General features: G+C 35.9%; 1 protein-coding gene across 2 annotated transcripts in view; it reads right to left on the bottom strand.

Moving 5' to 3' along the window:
- LOC110025507 (protein DEFECTIVE IN MERISTEM SILENCING 3-like) overlaps positions 1-14,078 on the bottom strand; it is a 61,750-nt gene that overhangs the window by 18,138 nt on the left and 29,534 nt on the right. For both annotated transcript variants that reach the window (XM_020726036.1, XM_020726035.1), the window contains exons 5-6: positions 8,736-8,927; positions 8,267-8,587 (exon numbers count right to left, since the gene is read on the bottom strand). In XM_020726036.1, the coding sequence (XP_020581695.1) occupies positions 8,267-8,587; positions 8,736-8,927 (513 nt within the window). The remainder of the gene's footprint in view (positions 1-8,266; positions 8,588-8,735; positions 8,928-14,078) is intronic.

Here is a 14,078-nt window from a genome sequence, read left to right as displayed (position 1 = left end):
CCTATTTAATTCCTTATATTAAATAGGGGAACTTGTCGGTCAATACATTGGTTTCGCAGACCAAACGGATGTCATAACTTTCTTTAGTTTATTTGATCGAGCCTCACTCTCAATTCTTGCGTTCATCCTTCGGGATAGATACATGATTTAAGATAAAGCGCTCTTTCATCTAAACTAGGAAAATTATGGGGTCAGTTTGACTTCATCTTTTTCAAAACTAAATTTTTTAAAACGTCCTTCCAAAGCAGACAACGGGATTTCAATTCCGATGGCCGACAGCTTCTTACGGGCAAACCCCACACCAAAAATAGTGCCGACATGAGGGAATCATACAGCTAAGCTACATCCCGACAAACCAACAAGCAATTGATGTCTTCACCAAAGCACTTCCTTCAAGCACCTTCTCAAAGTTCAATATCAAGCTTGGTCTCTACAACATCTACAACTCAGCTTGGGGGGCGAGTTGAATCTGAAAAGCTTCAAGTAGTGTTTCCCAGGATGAACCGGTAGGCTGTCCAAGATCTTATGGGAAACTGATTTGGAAAGCTCTTTATTTGTGTTTATTCATTTCCTATTTATATTAGTTTATTTTTTATTTTAGAATTATTTCCTTTCCTAATTAAGGTTAGATATATTTGATAGTTTGTAAATTAGGAGGAATTGGTTTCCTTATATATATACCCTACATGTGAATAATGAAATCAAGTAATTTTTTCTCCTAAAATAGGGTTTTCTACACCAATCCCAATGTATTTGCATATCCAACACCTAAACTTTGATTTTCTTTTTTTTTTTACATTAATATCACCAAAAACCTTCGTTTTACATACCATTTAACTTATAGAAAGTAAAATACACCTTTTCATGCATAGAGAAGGTGGTATATATGTAAAATTTCAAAGTTTAGGTGCTAGATATGTAAATACATAAGAATTGAGTGATATGTAGGTAAATCTTCTTAAATTTTATGAAGATTGTTGCAACACACACATGTCCATTGTTGTGGAATTTCTTATCACAACATTGGATAGCCAAGCAAGGTAACGAGCTTCTCAAATAAAATCAATTTCTAGAAAGTTGCGGGCATCCTATTGGATGGCCATGAGATGATCTGGGCCAAGTTGCATTATTTTTTGATTTCACAAGCTTAAAATCAAGTTCCACATTGAGAGACAACACTTGACATGTTAGCAAGGTATCACACAAAAATTTTATGATGGGAAAAAGAAAGTCATCACAAGTTGTCCCTCAAGAGAGGAGATTTCTGAGTTGAAGTATTTTAGTTAAATCCTCTTAGGAGAGTGAAATCAACATAAAATCTTTAATAAACGAGGTCCTTTCTAAAGCCCTTCTTTGTTAAGAGAATGAAATCGTTGATGTAAGTGACGATGATAGTTGTGATTATACTTGACTAAGGTGTGAAAGATTTATGGAGGTCTACATTGGACTCTAAAGACCTTCATTTGAGTAGAACTAAAACCGAATACATGGATTGTAATTTTAGTAGTAGTAGTTCTAGTGATAGAAGTGTAACTTTGGGTTATCAAATTATTAAAAGGTGTGAAAGATTTAGATATCTTGGGTCTGTTGTTCAAAGTGATGGTGGTATAGATGGGGATGTTAATAGTATAATTCAAGTTGGTTGGTTGAAGTGGAGGAATGCTTCGGGCCTTTTGTGTGATAGAAAAGTACCGTTGAGACTGAAAGGAAAATTTTATAAGAGGGTGATGAGACCTAAAAATGCTCTATGACGTTGAATGTTGGCCTTTAAAAGAGAAGCATAATACTAAGTAAAGTGTTGCCGAGATGACGAGATGAGAATGAATGAGAATGATTAGGTGGATGTGTGGCTTTACACTTCGAGACAAAATGCGAAATGATTATATCCGTGAACCCTAGTGACAGACAAAATTAGATAAAGTTGTCTTAGATGGTTTGGTCATATTAAACGTCGACCATCTGATGATCTGATTAGGAGAATAGATGTTTTAGATTCGACTTATGTTAAGAAAGGCAGAGGTTGACCTAGGAAGACTTGGGCTTATTGTATAAAACATGATCTTAATTAATTAGAACTAAATGAAAATATGACACTAAATAGGACGCGATAGAGAAAAGGATTCATGTATCCGACCCCCCGTAGTGGGATTAAGGCTTGTTGTTGTTGTTGTTGTAAGTTAACATGAATAAGCTATTTGTTGGTTTCCCCATGAAACTAACATGTTTCATTTGATTTCAAAAAACAAAAAGATGCAAAACCATGCAAATACATTGTGTTCAATATCCTCCCTCCAAAAGAAAAAAAATGATAATCACATGTACATGTTTCAAGACAAAAGTATCCTCTAATGACATATCTGCATAACAATGGATTGCCTTGTTGTGTTTCTTAAGAATGATATGAAATTGCATGTTTAAATTGAGAAAAAAAATTGCAATAACAAGACTATCTTGTTATCAGGCATAACATCCTCTTTCATGCATACACTGATAAAGGAAGTTGATGACATTGGTATTATCACCCTCAATGATAATCCCCTTAATCTCCAACATCCATGGCTCCAACATGTTCTTGATGGAGAGGGGGCCCACTATCTGTCCCAATATTGTAGATGTTGTTCTGAAGCCACAAGGCAATCCCCCTTCTCGTTCCATATCACCACTCCCATGCCCACCTCAAGCGAGGGAAGCATTTCCCAATCAACAATGCCTTTATCAAACTATGGAGGAGAGGACATAAAGAGTGACGATGAAACATCATGGAGAGCTAATTAGTGTCTCAATACTTTTGAAGTGGAAACAATCTTTCTGGGTAAACATATTGAGGATAGTGACAGTTACGATGGTGGGAGTCCCGAATGGACTATTGTGCATCTTGGCACTATGAGCCCTCCAACTCTGGTAAACCACACAAAATTATATGCTCATCAATGCAACTTTTTCCCTTGATAACTTCACAAATATTAGAAGTTGAATGTTTGATTTTCAAACGAGAAACAAATTTAGCCCACCAACATGAATTGGAGAGACCTTCCAAGGATGAGTTGCAAGTTAGCTCTGATTTAACCACCACAAATTGAATATGATGAGCTATCGATAAAATTTGTCAAGGATGACCAAAAAAGTAATAATACCTTTAACCTTTATAGAGTGATTCTCGAACCCAAAGACAAGCCAAATAGATAATTGAAGTACTTCCCTTTTAAACCAATTATAAGAAGCAGAGAGTAAAATACAACATCGATGGAATTCATATTATCCATTGATATCCTCATTATGTTGAGCATGCTTCCTCAATTTTGGTAACCAACAAACCTTAATTTGGAGATGATACTCCCTCATGGTCAAGGGTAATGGAGTGATCAATGTGGGACTTTTTTTGGTGTCGATATTTTAGCATTAAGTAAAGGATCCTTCTGTTCCCTTGAGTTAGTTGCATGACTCAACAACAACGCCAATATTTCATTTGAACAAACAACACTAGCCCTCATTGCTTTAGTTTAAATGGATGTAGTTATTTGACTCTGATAATTTTGAATGGCCAGTCCGATATTAGAAAGAAATGTGTTGAGTGGCATAAGCTCAAACTTTTATAGTAACTCGTACTAGTGCAATTATTGAGAGAATTGCAAATGTCACAAAGAAAGATCATAAATTTTAAGTAGCAACATATTCTTGTTCTAAGAGCTTTGTCCAAATCCCTCCTTTTTTTTATTTGGTTAGAGGGTTGGGATATTTGTCATCAACAAGCATTGAAGCATTTGTTAGTAGAGATGCGATTTTCAAAATGATAGATGAGATCAACATAAGTATGGATTGTCTTCTGTGTTAGGGGAGGTAGAGGACCCCAAGATAGAGCCGTCCAAGGACCAATCCCTCTTTCAGTTATGCGTGGTTCATATTGAAATTCAATGCCCTCTTTGCATTTAGCGTAGTCGCCAATTTTGGTGGCTGCTGAATCTTAATTTGGAGATGATATACCCTCAAAAATCAAGGATAATGGAGTGATAGTTGTGAGGCTTTTTTATGTCAATTTTTTTATCATTGTGAGAAATACATATCTCAAAAGGTCCTCCTGTGATAGCCTAAATTTTGCCCACCACTAAACGATTTCCTTGTTGATGTTGCTTTTAATGCTTCCCTTAGGCTAGTTTGCTTTAACATAACATTCTAGTGATAGTGACTTGCATCTCTGGCTTGTAACCTCTTAGTTCCCTTGAATTAGTTGACTCTAATAAAAATAAAAAGTGTTGAGCGAAATGTACTCCAACTCCTACAATAGATCACATTGGTGTTGTTATTAAGAGAGTTACAAAAGCTGCAAAGAAATATCCTATTTTTTAATCAGTTAGAGTGCTGGGAACATTGCAAAAGCTGCAAAGAAAGGATTGCAATATTCTCGCTATGGTATTATCCCTCCTATTGATATTTCTCTTTTTTTAAACAGTTACAGCGTTGGGAGAATTAGTATCAACAAATAATGAAGCATTTGTTAGTAGAACTGTCGATTTCAAAATGATGGATGAGATCGGCTTAAGTATAGATTGTCCTCCATATTAGGGTAGGATAAAATGACCCCAAGGCAAAGTCATCCAAGAATGACCAGGTTTGTACCAGCTCAAAACCAACTAATGCAGTTTGAGAGACTCTTCTAGAATCTTTGGAAGTATTAGTTGTAATGCCCACCACATTTTCATGATTGAAAAACAAATGAGATGAGTCCTTGATGATTCTCCAATTTGTAATAAATTAATTAACAAAAAGCTTAACCAATTTACCAAAAAAGAAAAAAATTGATAGAATCACATGGGAGTAAGAATCATGTCTAATCATATATCTCAGTCTTAACAAAGAACACTAAGCACGATAGCCAATTGAAGATGCATTGGATATGCATGATAGTTCTTTAATGATCAATTTGTTCATGATGACAGTTGAATCATCATCGGGGCCATTAATAGGAAAATTTAAAACTGAAAGAATTGGATTTCATGGGAAAATGTTAAAGAATGGAGACAACCCCTGAAAATCCCTTGAGGATTTTATGGTTAAACTTAAATCAAACGGGAAATTCTTTTAGGACAAGATATTCCAACTCATCTCAAAATAAGCCACATGGTATATTTTTAGTCCTAAGTAGAGACAAACTTGTCGCTCCTTGAGGTTTGGGAATCGTCAAACCTGACAAAGTATAATGAATTGAACTAGCAATGTTAATAATCTCACTGATGAATGATAAAGAAAGAACTTTAGCTTGAATGAGATGATGCTCCTCATGTGATGTTGAGATAATGATTTATAATGTGATATTGAGAGGATGGTGAGATCTGGTAAGATTGTAATGTTATATCCCCAATTGGTGGGATACATAATCGTAAAGGTTTGAGTAGAAGCAATCTCAACAATCACATTCTTTTCCTTATGAAGAGGAGTTGATGCATGTCTATTGTACCCTTGGCTCACAAAGAGGTTCCTTCTGTGTGGCAAGGTTGAGCATGTTGCCCCAGCGTTTCTAGTGCAGCATCTATTTTCCATTAAAAGTGGTCTCCAAATAGGTGCTGATGCCTATATGGGAAGGACCCCCAATGTTCAATTGATTTATAGGATTGGAATGGTGTGCCAAAAATAATGCCAAATTGCAAAGTGTGATAGATCAAACTAATTAAGTGATGAATAGATCACACAAGCACAAGCAATTAAGTAAAATACATGGACAAAATTTTACATGAAAAAACCCAAAAGAAAAAGTTGCATGAGCCTTGCCTTACTAAAATAAATTCCACAAATTTAAAAGGGTTACTAAGAACATCTTACCTTGCAATTGGATAGGGCAAAAATGTAATATAAAGAACATCGGCATCATTTGTGTTGGCATTAGAAACAATACAAGATAGTGGTAGTGCACAAGAAATAGTTGCAGCACGCGTCTTCAGAGAGAAATGCAATGCAAGTTTTAATAGAGAATAATTGCAATGACGATTGCAAAATAGTGGCTCTTATAATGCAATCAAAACATGTGCCAACTCTTGATGCGGGAACTCTCACAAAAACAACCAAACGACCAAACAATGAGGCAACGCTTGTAGCATGTTATAATGTGACAACCCAGCACAACCGAAAGACATTGAGTAAGTTCTGATGCACCGACGGTGGTTCGTATTAATTATAAAGGGATCCAACCATCTCTTAGAGCTCAAGAGATCTCCTCATAAGACCAAAATGAATGGTTGGTATAGTTTTAAAAGTTATTTTGGGCTTTATTTGAACTATGCTTCATAATTATCAGCAATAAATAATATGACACCTTTCCATGATCAAAACTTGATTGGCAGAAGTTGCTGTAAGATGACTTCCAGTATGTTCCAATGGTGATGATCCATTAGATGCTACCACTGATAAAATCTTCAATTCGTTGTCAAAATAAACTAGATAATAGACCTCAGTGGTAAAAGCACATAGATGGAAACAAATCAAAACCTTAACTAATAGATTGGCTAAAATAACTCCTAGAAGATTTGTTACCTTCAATATGGGGAAGCAAAAAAGGCAACAATGTCTCATAATTCTAGATGAACATGTTTGTCTCTTTGAACAAATCATTTGGCATGATCTTTTAGCAAATGGAGGCATATAGAAGTTGCAACAACTACAAGAAGTCAAAATATTTATGTGCAATTTGCAGAAAAGCAAGCATGTACCAATGCAATGCTCTCAACCACGAAGCCTCAGGGTGGCCGATCATTCAGTCCCCCAAAACACTAGTAGCAGGGGCAGCCACAATCACCTTATCTTTGTCTGGACTTGCTAGTCTAAGGCCATTGAGCTTGTATAGTCAAAATTCGACTTTTCCTCGGCTTCTGAGCCTATTAGAGTTAATATATGGTCTCAAAATCTATGCTTTATGGAAAGAGATTTTACACTTCCAACTACAGTATATAAGAATGAAATTCATAACTGGGAAGCAATTACGTTTATGCAATTCTAATATGTAAACTTCATCACATTAATCATTCCCCTACACATACACATACATTCATGACACGGGAGTTTTTCATTCCACATTACTGTAGCAGGTACAATACAGCGGGCGCGATCACTGCAGCTCCTACAGTAACCGCAGATCCTTTTTGCCTTTGTAGCTTCCGCCTCTCTCATTTTCACTTCCTTCCATAAAGAGTTTCATCTCCATTCATAGCTTACCTTATCTATCACCATCCACTTCTATCCTATTTTAAATTCCTTCCTTATTCATCACACCCCCCCCCCCCCCCCCCTCCACTCCTTTCCCCCCCCCCAATTTCTCCCCCCCCCCCCCCCCCCCTTCTTTAATTCTTGCCCAGTCTATCTCTGAATCTGTCCTATTTATGGGTGTTGTTTTCTGAAAACCACAAAGTTTTTGGGGATGAGTGGAGAATTCTGAGTTCGGCCTTTGAGGTGTTCTTCCCCCGACGACGAGAAGGTTCCCCGGCTGCAACTCATCTGAGGCGGTGATCGTCTCCAAGGGTCCGAATGGTGCTCCGACTATAGCTCGACCCCGACGAGACATTTATCCTTCTGCAGCCCTCTCCGACCCCGTTTCCATCAACTGCCAACCATTTACAGGCCTCTGATCCGCTTCCCACCTCCCTGCTCCCCAAAACCTGTTGCCCACTACCAGTTTTCCTCTGTTGTCGCCCCTAAGTCCAAGTCCAACTGCTGCCATCACCCTCACAGCACCCCGTCGGTTGATGTACCCTCATTCCAGCCAGATATTGCGCACGTCTCCTCCAACCAATCCCTCGATCTGCAACCCAGCCGCCGCCCACCACCCTCATCGCCGCCACCATAGAGAGTCTGTCGTGTTTGTAAATTTGTTATTCTCCTATTATCAAAAGTCAGTGTTTGTAGTCCTTTTGAATTTTAGCACAAAAATTATCATTTTCTATTATGATTTGAGCTTTTTCTCCATATCAATTCATATGCCTTTATGTGGGTATACATAAGCATACATGTTTCCATATATTGAATTATGCCTATGAATTAATCGCATATCAACATACGTGCATATATAGGAATACATACGCAAGTTTCTGTTGGTTATCAATTGCTAAACGTTGCTAATAATACAGCATGCATTGCCAAGAATAATATAGTCAAAATGTAAAAATAGTTGTGCTCATTGTACATAAAAAAATTATCACAAGACAATCCTGATAGCCTTAATTTTAAAAATATTACTACTAGTGTAGTTGAAAGGCGCCCTCATTCAACAGAAAATGAAGCTTACCTTTCCCCAAGACAGAACAAGCTGCTACCTTTGACCATGCCACCATCTAAGGAGATAGCACCATCACTTATGAATGGCAGAGCATTCATCATGTCACTTCTGGTATTGAACACTTGCAAGCGAGTAAATAAACTAAAAAACAACGTCTCTCTTAGCCCGCAACCATCAACTGTCACAAAAGATGAGAGTTCCGGATCCAAAAAGATCATGTTTACAGCAAATCCCAAAAAGCCCCGTGGAAATTTTCCATTAGGTAGCTTTGGATTCATTAGTGCAAGCCTTCTTTGTGGATCATTAGGAAGAATTTCACCACTAAATGGTCTGGCAAAAAATTAGGATGATGTCATGCTAATGAGGTAATATGAGAAATGTACTAATAGATTAAAACAAAATAACACTCCTAATTAAGAATAAAGTAAGCTGAAAAATAATCATGATGAATGGGTGATCGATGCATATCTAATATTACCTCATATTCTGAAGGCAGTAAACATGAAATCTACCACTTAATGTCCTTCCAATAGTTGGTGCAATCCCATGAAAACCAGCATTCCTGTCAACTGTGCCATCTTCTTCATAACTTTCAAGGGCTTCAACACCATCAACTGTTTTGCAAACTATAGCCAACAAGGTATCCAGTCCTAAGTACTCGGATAATATTCTGAAAAAATATATATGCCAATGTAAGTTTTGGGAGAACAAAAATAGTTATTCCTCTTCAAAATCAGTCATAACTCCCCATAATAAAAGAAAAAAATAGAAATTATGACAAAGCAACAATACTAAATTCTAAAACTAGAATAAACTAACATAAATGATAATAAAAATAAAATCTTTCTAAAAGTTGGAGCATAGATATCTATCATGCCCAACTTACAGGAAGCTCAAAACCATACTTGAAAACTCATTTAGTGAAGATATTTGTTATTTGTTGAGCGGAAGGAAAAAACCATATGCAAATAGCTCCACAATCAGTCCTATTTTTTTATGAAGATATATGCTTTGTGCTGGCGTTGCATTGGATTTTTTTGCAATACTTAGGGGAGTTTTATTGTCAAATTAAATCTTCAATGGCATGCTTATAGGGATCCACAACTCTTCAAGAATTCTTTTCACCATAACATTTCACATACTCCATTAGCCCTAATAGCCCTATATTATGCCTCAACATTACTCCTTGCAACCACATTATTTTTCTTACTTCGTCATGTAACCAAGTTTACCCACACATAGTGCAGTATCTAGAAGTTGTTCCCCTGTCAAAAACTGAGCCAGCTCAAACTGCATCAGTGTATCCTTCTATGCTCTTTTGTATGGTCTTATGAAAGAGAAATACCCTTACTTTGTGTACCTTTTAGATATATGAGAATTTTGTTGACTGTTGCAAGGTGTTTCTCATAAGGTGAATGCACAAATTAACTTACCAAACACAGCAAAGGCGATATATAGTCGTGTAAGCGATAAGTATATTAACTTACCCACCAACTTTTGATACCAAATCATATTTACCGATTCACCAACTTTGCCATCTCCTAGTTTCTGATTGGGATCAATTGGAGCGTCTAGAGGCCTACACCCACTGATCTCAGTTTTCTTTAAAAGATCAAGAATATACTTACTTTAGGAAACAACAATCACTTTTTTTTTATTGAGTGACCTCCATGCCAAGGAAATTCCATAGATCTTAAATCCTTGGTTTCAAAAACAAAGGATGGAAAAGTCATCAAATGGTTCATTTCATATGCATTATTTTTCGTGAGAATAATATTATCAACATACATGATCTGTATGATTATCTTCTCATACTTTGAATGTCCGAAGAGCATTGAATGGTCTCTCTGTCCTTGAGTATACCCTTGACTTTCACAAATAATGTAACTTTCTCAAACCACGCTTTCGGCGACTGCTTTAAATCGTAAAAATATTTTTTTTTAGTTTGCACATCTTTATGTCGAACTTCTCATTAAATCCCAGAGGTGTATCCATATACACTTCTTCCTTCAAATCCCCATCGAGGAAGACATTCTTTATATCCAACTGTTTTTAAGGGTCAGTCAAGGTTAGTTGCAAGTGACAGAAAAACCTTTACAGAGCTTAGTTTTGCAATTTGCTCAAATATCTATAACTAATCAATGTCATAGATATGAGTGAATCCCTTGGCAACTAGTCAAGTTTTGTACCATTCCAGCAAGCCATTAAAATTATATTTGATTGTAAACATCTATTTGTACCTAATAATTGTCTTTCTTCTAGGTAGATCGACCAATTCTCACGTTTCATTTTTTTCAAGAGCTTTCATCTACTCGAAAACAACCTCCTTCCACTTAGAGACTTACAGAGCACCATGCAGGGTAATAGTAATCTCCACACAAGACAATTGTGAGGTAAAAACATAAAAAGTGAATGAGATTTTCATACAACACATAATGGGACAATAAATGTTGAGTGCAAGACATTTCCACTTTACAAGCACCAATGAAAAGGCTAGACTCATTAATCAAGATTCAAACTAGGCTCAGGTTCATGACTAAAAGACTCAAAACTCAAAGAATAAATGAATTGAACATGAGCTAGAGGATCAGTAAGGGCATTACTTGGATTAATAGACATTTTCTTTTGAGTTATCCTCAGCCGCGAGTATACAATATCAAAAGCTACCACTATCGTAATTCTTTTTCTTGTTTCTTCTTTGTTATGAAGATTGTGAGATGACATATGAAATACCTAAATCATCTTTAAAATCTAATAAATTCGACGTATTTTCTCTTGATATAATATTGCTTGGATTTTCAGTTTGAACAATCAAGGCTGAGGAGATTTTATTTTGGGTGTCTTCAATTTGAAGAAGATACTGAAACTCAGTAGTTGAACATTTATTTTTTCCCCCTTGAAGATGATGTAAAAAAAAGTTGTAATTCAAAAAAAGATGTTGTCCATGGTAACAAATCTTTTTTTTTAGAATTAGGATCAAATATTTCTACCCTTTTAGTTAGAAGCATAACAAACAAAAACATATTTTTTTGCTCAGAGTTCAAAATTTCCTTGATTATGAATGTAAATGAAAGCACTACACCTAAACATGTTTGGAGGTAAAGAAGATGACAGCCAATTCTTTGGGAATTTTTTTTCTTAATATCAGAAAGTGTTTCAAAATTTAAAAGCTCATTAGGCGTTCTATTTATGAGAAATGTAGTAATAGGAATGACTTCCTCCTAAAGATATTTAAGCATATGATTGATAAATAACAATGCTCTAGCTACCTCGAATAAGTGTTTTTTTTTTTTCATTTCAACCGCGTTATATTGTTGTAGAGCGTTAAGACAAAAGCTATGATGAATTATTCATATTTCAAGAAAAAATTGACCAACAATATTTTTGAAATATTTCGGTCATTGTGACTGTAAAATTTGAATGATTTTTTTTTAAATTGTGTGAATCATGGTGTAAAAATTTTTGAAATTTATTTCCACTTCAAATTTTTTTCTTATTAAATAAACCAAATTGACTATTCCATGATGACAAAATTTACAGTGGTGTTGCAGCGGTTCGTGAGTTGGATTTGCCTCAAATAAATCGATGCAAAAAATTTACTTAAAAACATCAAACAAAGCCGACACAAAGTAGATGAAAAATCCGACGCAAGAGACCTAAAATACCCATCCTGTGCACTCGATTTCATTTTCTTCTTCGCTCAGCCCTGAAACCCTCACATCTCTCCTCCCTCCCGTCACATTGAAACCCTCTCCCGATGCCTCGTCATCTCCAATCGTCGATCGTCAGTCGTCGATACCTAGTCGTTGTCGCCTCCCTCGCCATCGTCGATCGCCCTCTCCCTAGTTGATAGCGTCGCCACACTCTCTCGATTCAGTGGCCAATCGAGGAGGGTAATGTTACTTGCCCATTTTCTTTTCCTTTTAAAGTTTTGGTATATATGTAAGATTTGAAGTTTAGGTGTTAGGTATGTATATATATAAGATTTAAGTGGCATGTGTGCAAATAACCTTATGCATTAAAGTTTGTGTTAGTTATATATATACAAAAGTATTGAGTCGTATGTATGAGAATCTAGATGGGAATGTTATTAGTAGAATTCAAGTTGGTTGGTTGAAGTAGTGGAGTATTGCAACGGGTCTATTGTTCAAAGAAACAATGATATAGATATAGATCGGGATGTTAATTGTAGAATTAATGTTGGTTTGTTGAAGTGAAGGAATCAAAGTGATGATGATATAAATGGTGATGTTATTTGTAGAATTCACGTTGACTGTTGGAAGTGGAGGAATGTGTCAAGTCTATTGTTAAAAGTGATGGCGATATAGACGGGGATGTTGTAATTTGTAGAATTCACATTGGTTGTTTGAAGTGATATAGATGAGATCTTATTAGTAGAATTCAAGTTGGTTGATTTAAGTGGAGGAATGCATCGAGTCTATTGTGTGATAGAAAAGTACCCCTTATACTACAAGGAAAATTTTATACGGCGGTGTTGAGACCTGCAATGCTCTATTAGTGTAGAATGTTGGCCTTTAAAAAGGAATCATAAGAAAAATTTAATTGTTGCTGAGATGAGAATGCTTATGCGTGATAGGGTTGTCGTAGATCGAGTGGCGGACAAAGTTAGATAGATGTTTTATACATGATCACATTAATTGTCAACCACTGATGAGCCTTAAGAGATCCCAAAATCTGCTTGACCAAGTAATATTGACTTCAAATATTGATCAATATTGACTAATTTTTATTTTCTTTAATAGTTGCACTGATTTGTAAAATTACATCTATACTGCAGATGGATATTCGTAATTTGAGATTGGATGCATAATAGATTATATTCAGAATGGAAATGACTCACTAATGAGTTCTTGAATGATGTTGAGGAATTTGTGCGGGTGGCATCACAACTACTCATTTATCGTTCAGAGAATAAGTTCTGGTGCCCTTGTGCAAAGCATAGAAATTAAGTGTATCTGTAGCCCGAAGAAGTTAAGATAGATCTTTACCGCAAGGGATTCAAACCAAATTATTAGCACTAAATTGCACATGACAAGCAAGAAACAAAAGTTTAGTATGATCAAGGAGGTGCCTCATCAAGTTATGGCTACTCAGCAGAGGAATATGATTTTGGCACATACGAAGAAATGATTCATGATGCTCACAAAGCTCATTTTGTTGAGGGTGTTCCACACAAAAGCGAAACACCAAACAACGAATTGTAACAGTTTTATGACTTATTGAACACTAGACAATGACCTTTATTAGATGGTTGCATTACAGATAAGAAATTATCAGTGACGATAAAAATGTTGAGCATCAAATCTAATTATATGCCCAGAGAAAGCATTCAATCAAGTAGCAACATTATTGATAGAGACGAACCCTATATAGAATTAAGTGTTAGATGGCAAGTACAGAACAAAAAAAATTTGTTTCAAAGTTAGGGTTTAAATATGAGCAGATTGATAATTATGCTAATAGTTGCATGATAAATTACAAGGTCGATTCAATCGAAATGACTTTCCGATTTTGTGGTATTGATTGATTCAAATAAAAGAGATGAAAGAATAAATATTAGAAAAATATTTCATACAAGCATCTCTTTTATTTTCTGCTCATACCCTGACTTCAGAGGTTGTTCGCTTTTATGCGTACAGCTCCTCACATGGCTTGACAATGTTCTGAATCTGTTGATGTTAATTTGTTGAGTCATCTGTCACATTATGAGGCCTACATACATTTTGATCGTACTTATCTGGACTTTGCAGCTAAAACACGCAATGTTAGACTTGACTTACGTGTAGATGACTTCACCCCG

This window comes from Phalaenopsis equestris, unplaced genomic scaffold (genome assembly GCF_001263595.1).
Source record: "Phalaenopsis equestris unplaced genomic scaffold, ASM126359v1 Scaffold000301, whole genome shotgun sequence".
Classification (NCBI taxonomy): Eukaryota; Viridiplantae; Streptophyta; class Magnoliopsida; order Asparagales; family Orchidaceae; genus Phalaenopsis; species Phalaenopsis equestris.
Note: the sequence above shows the minus strand (reverse complement) of the source record. Positions and strands in the feature narration are given on the sequence as shown.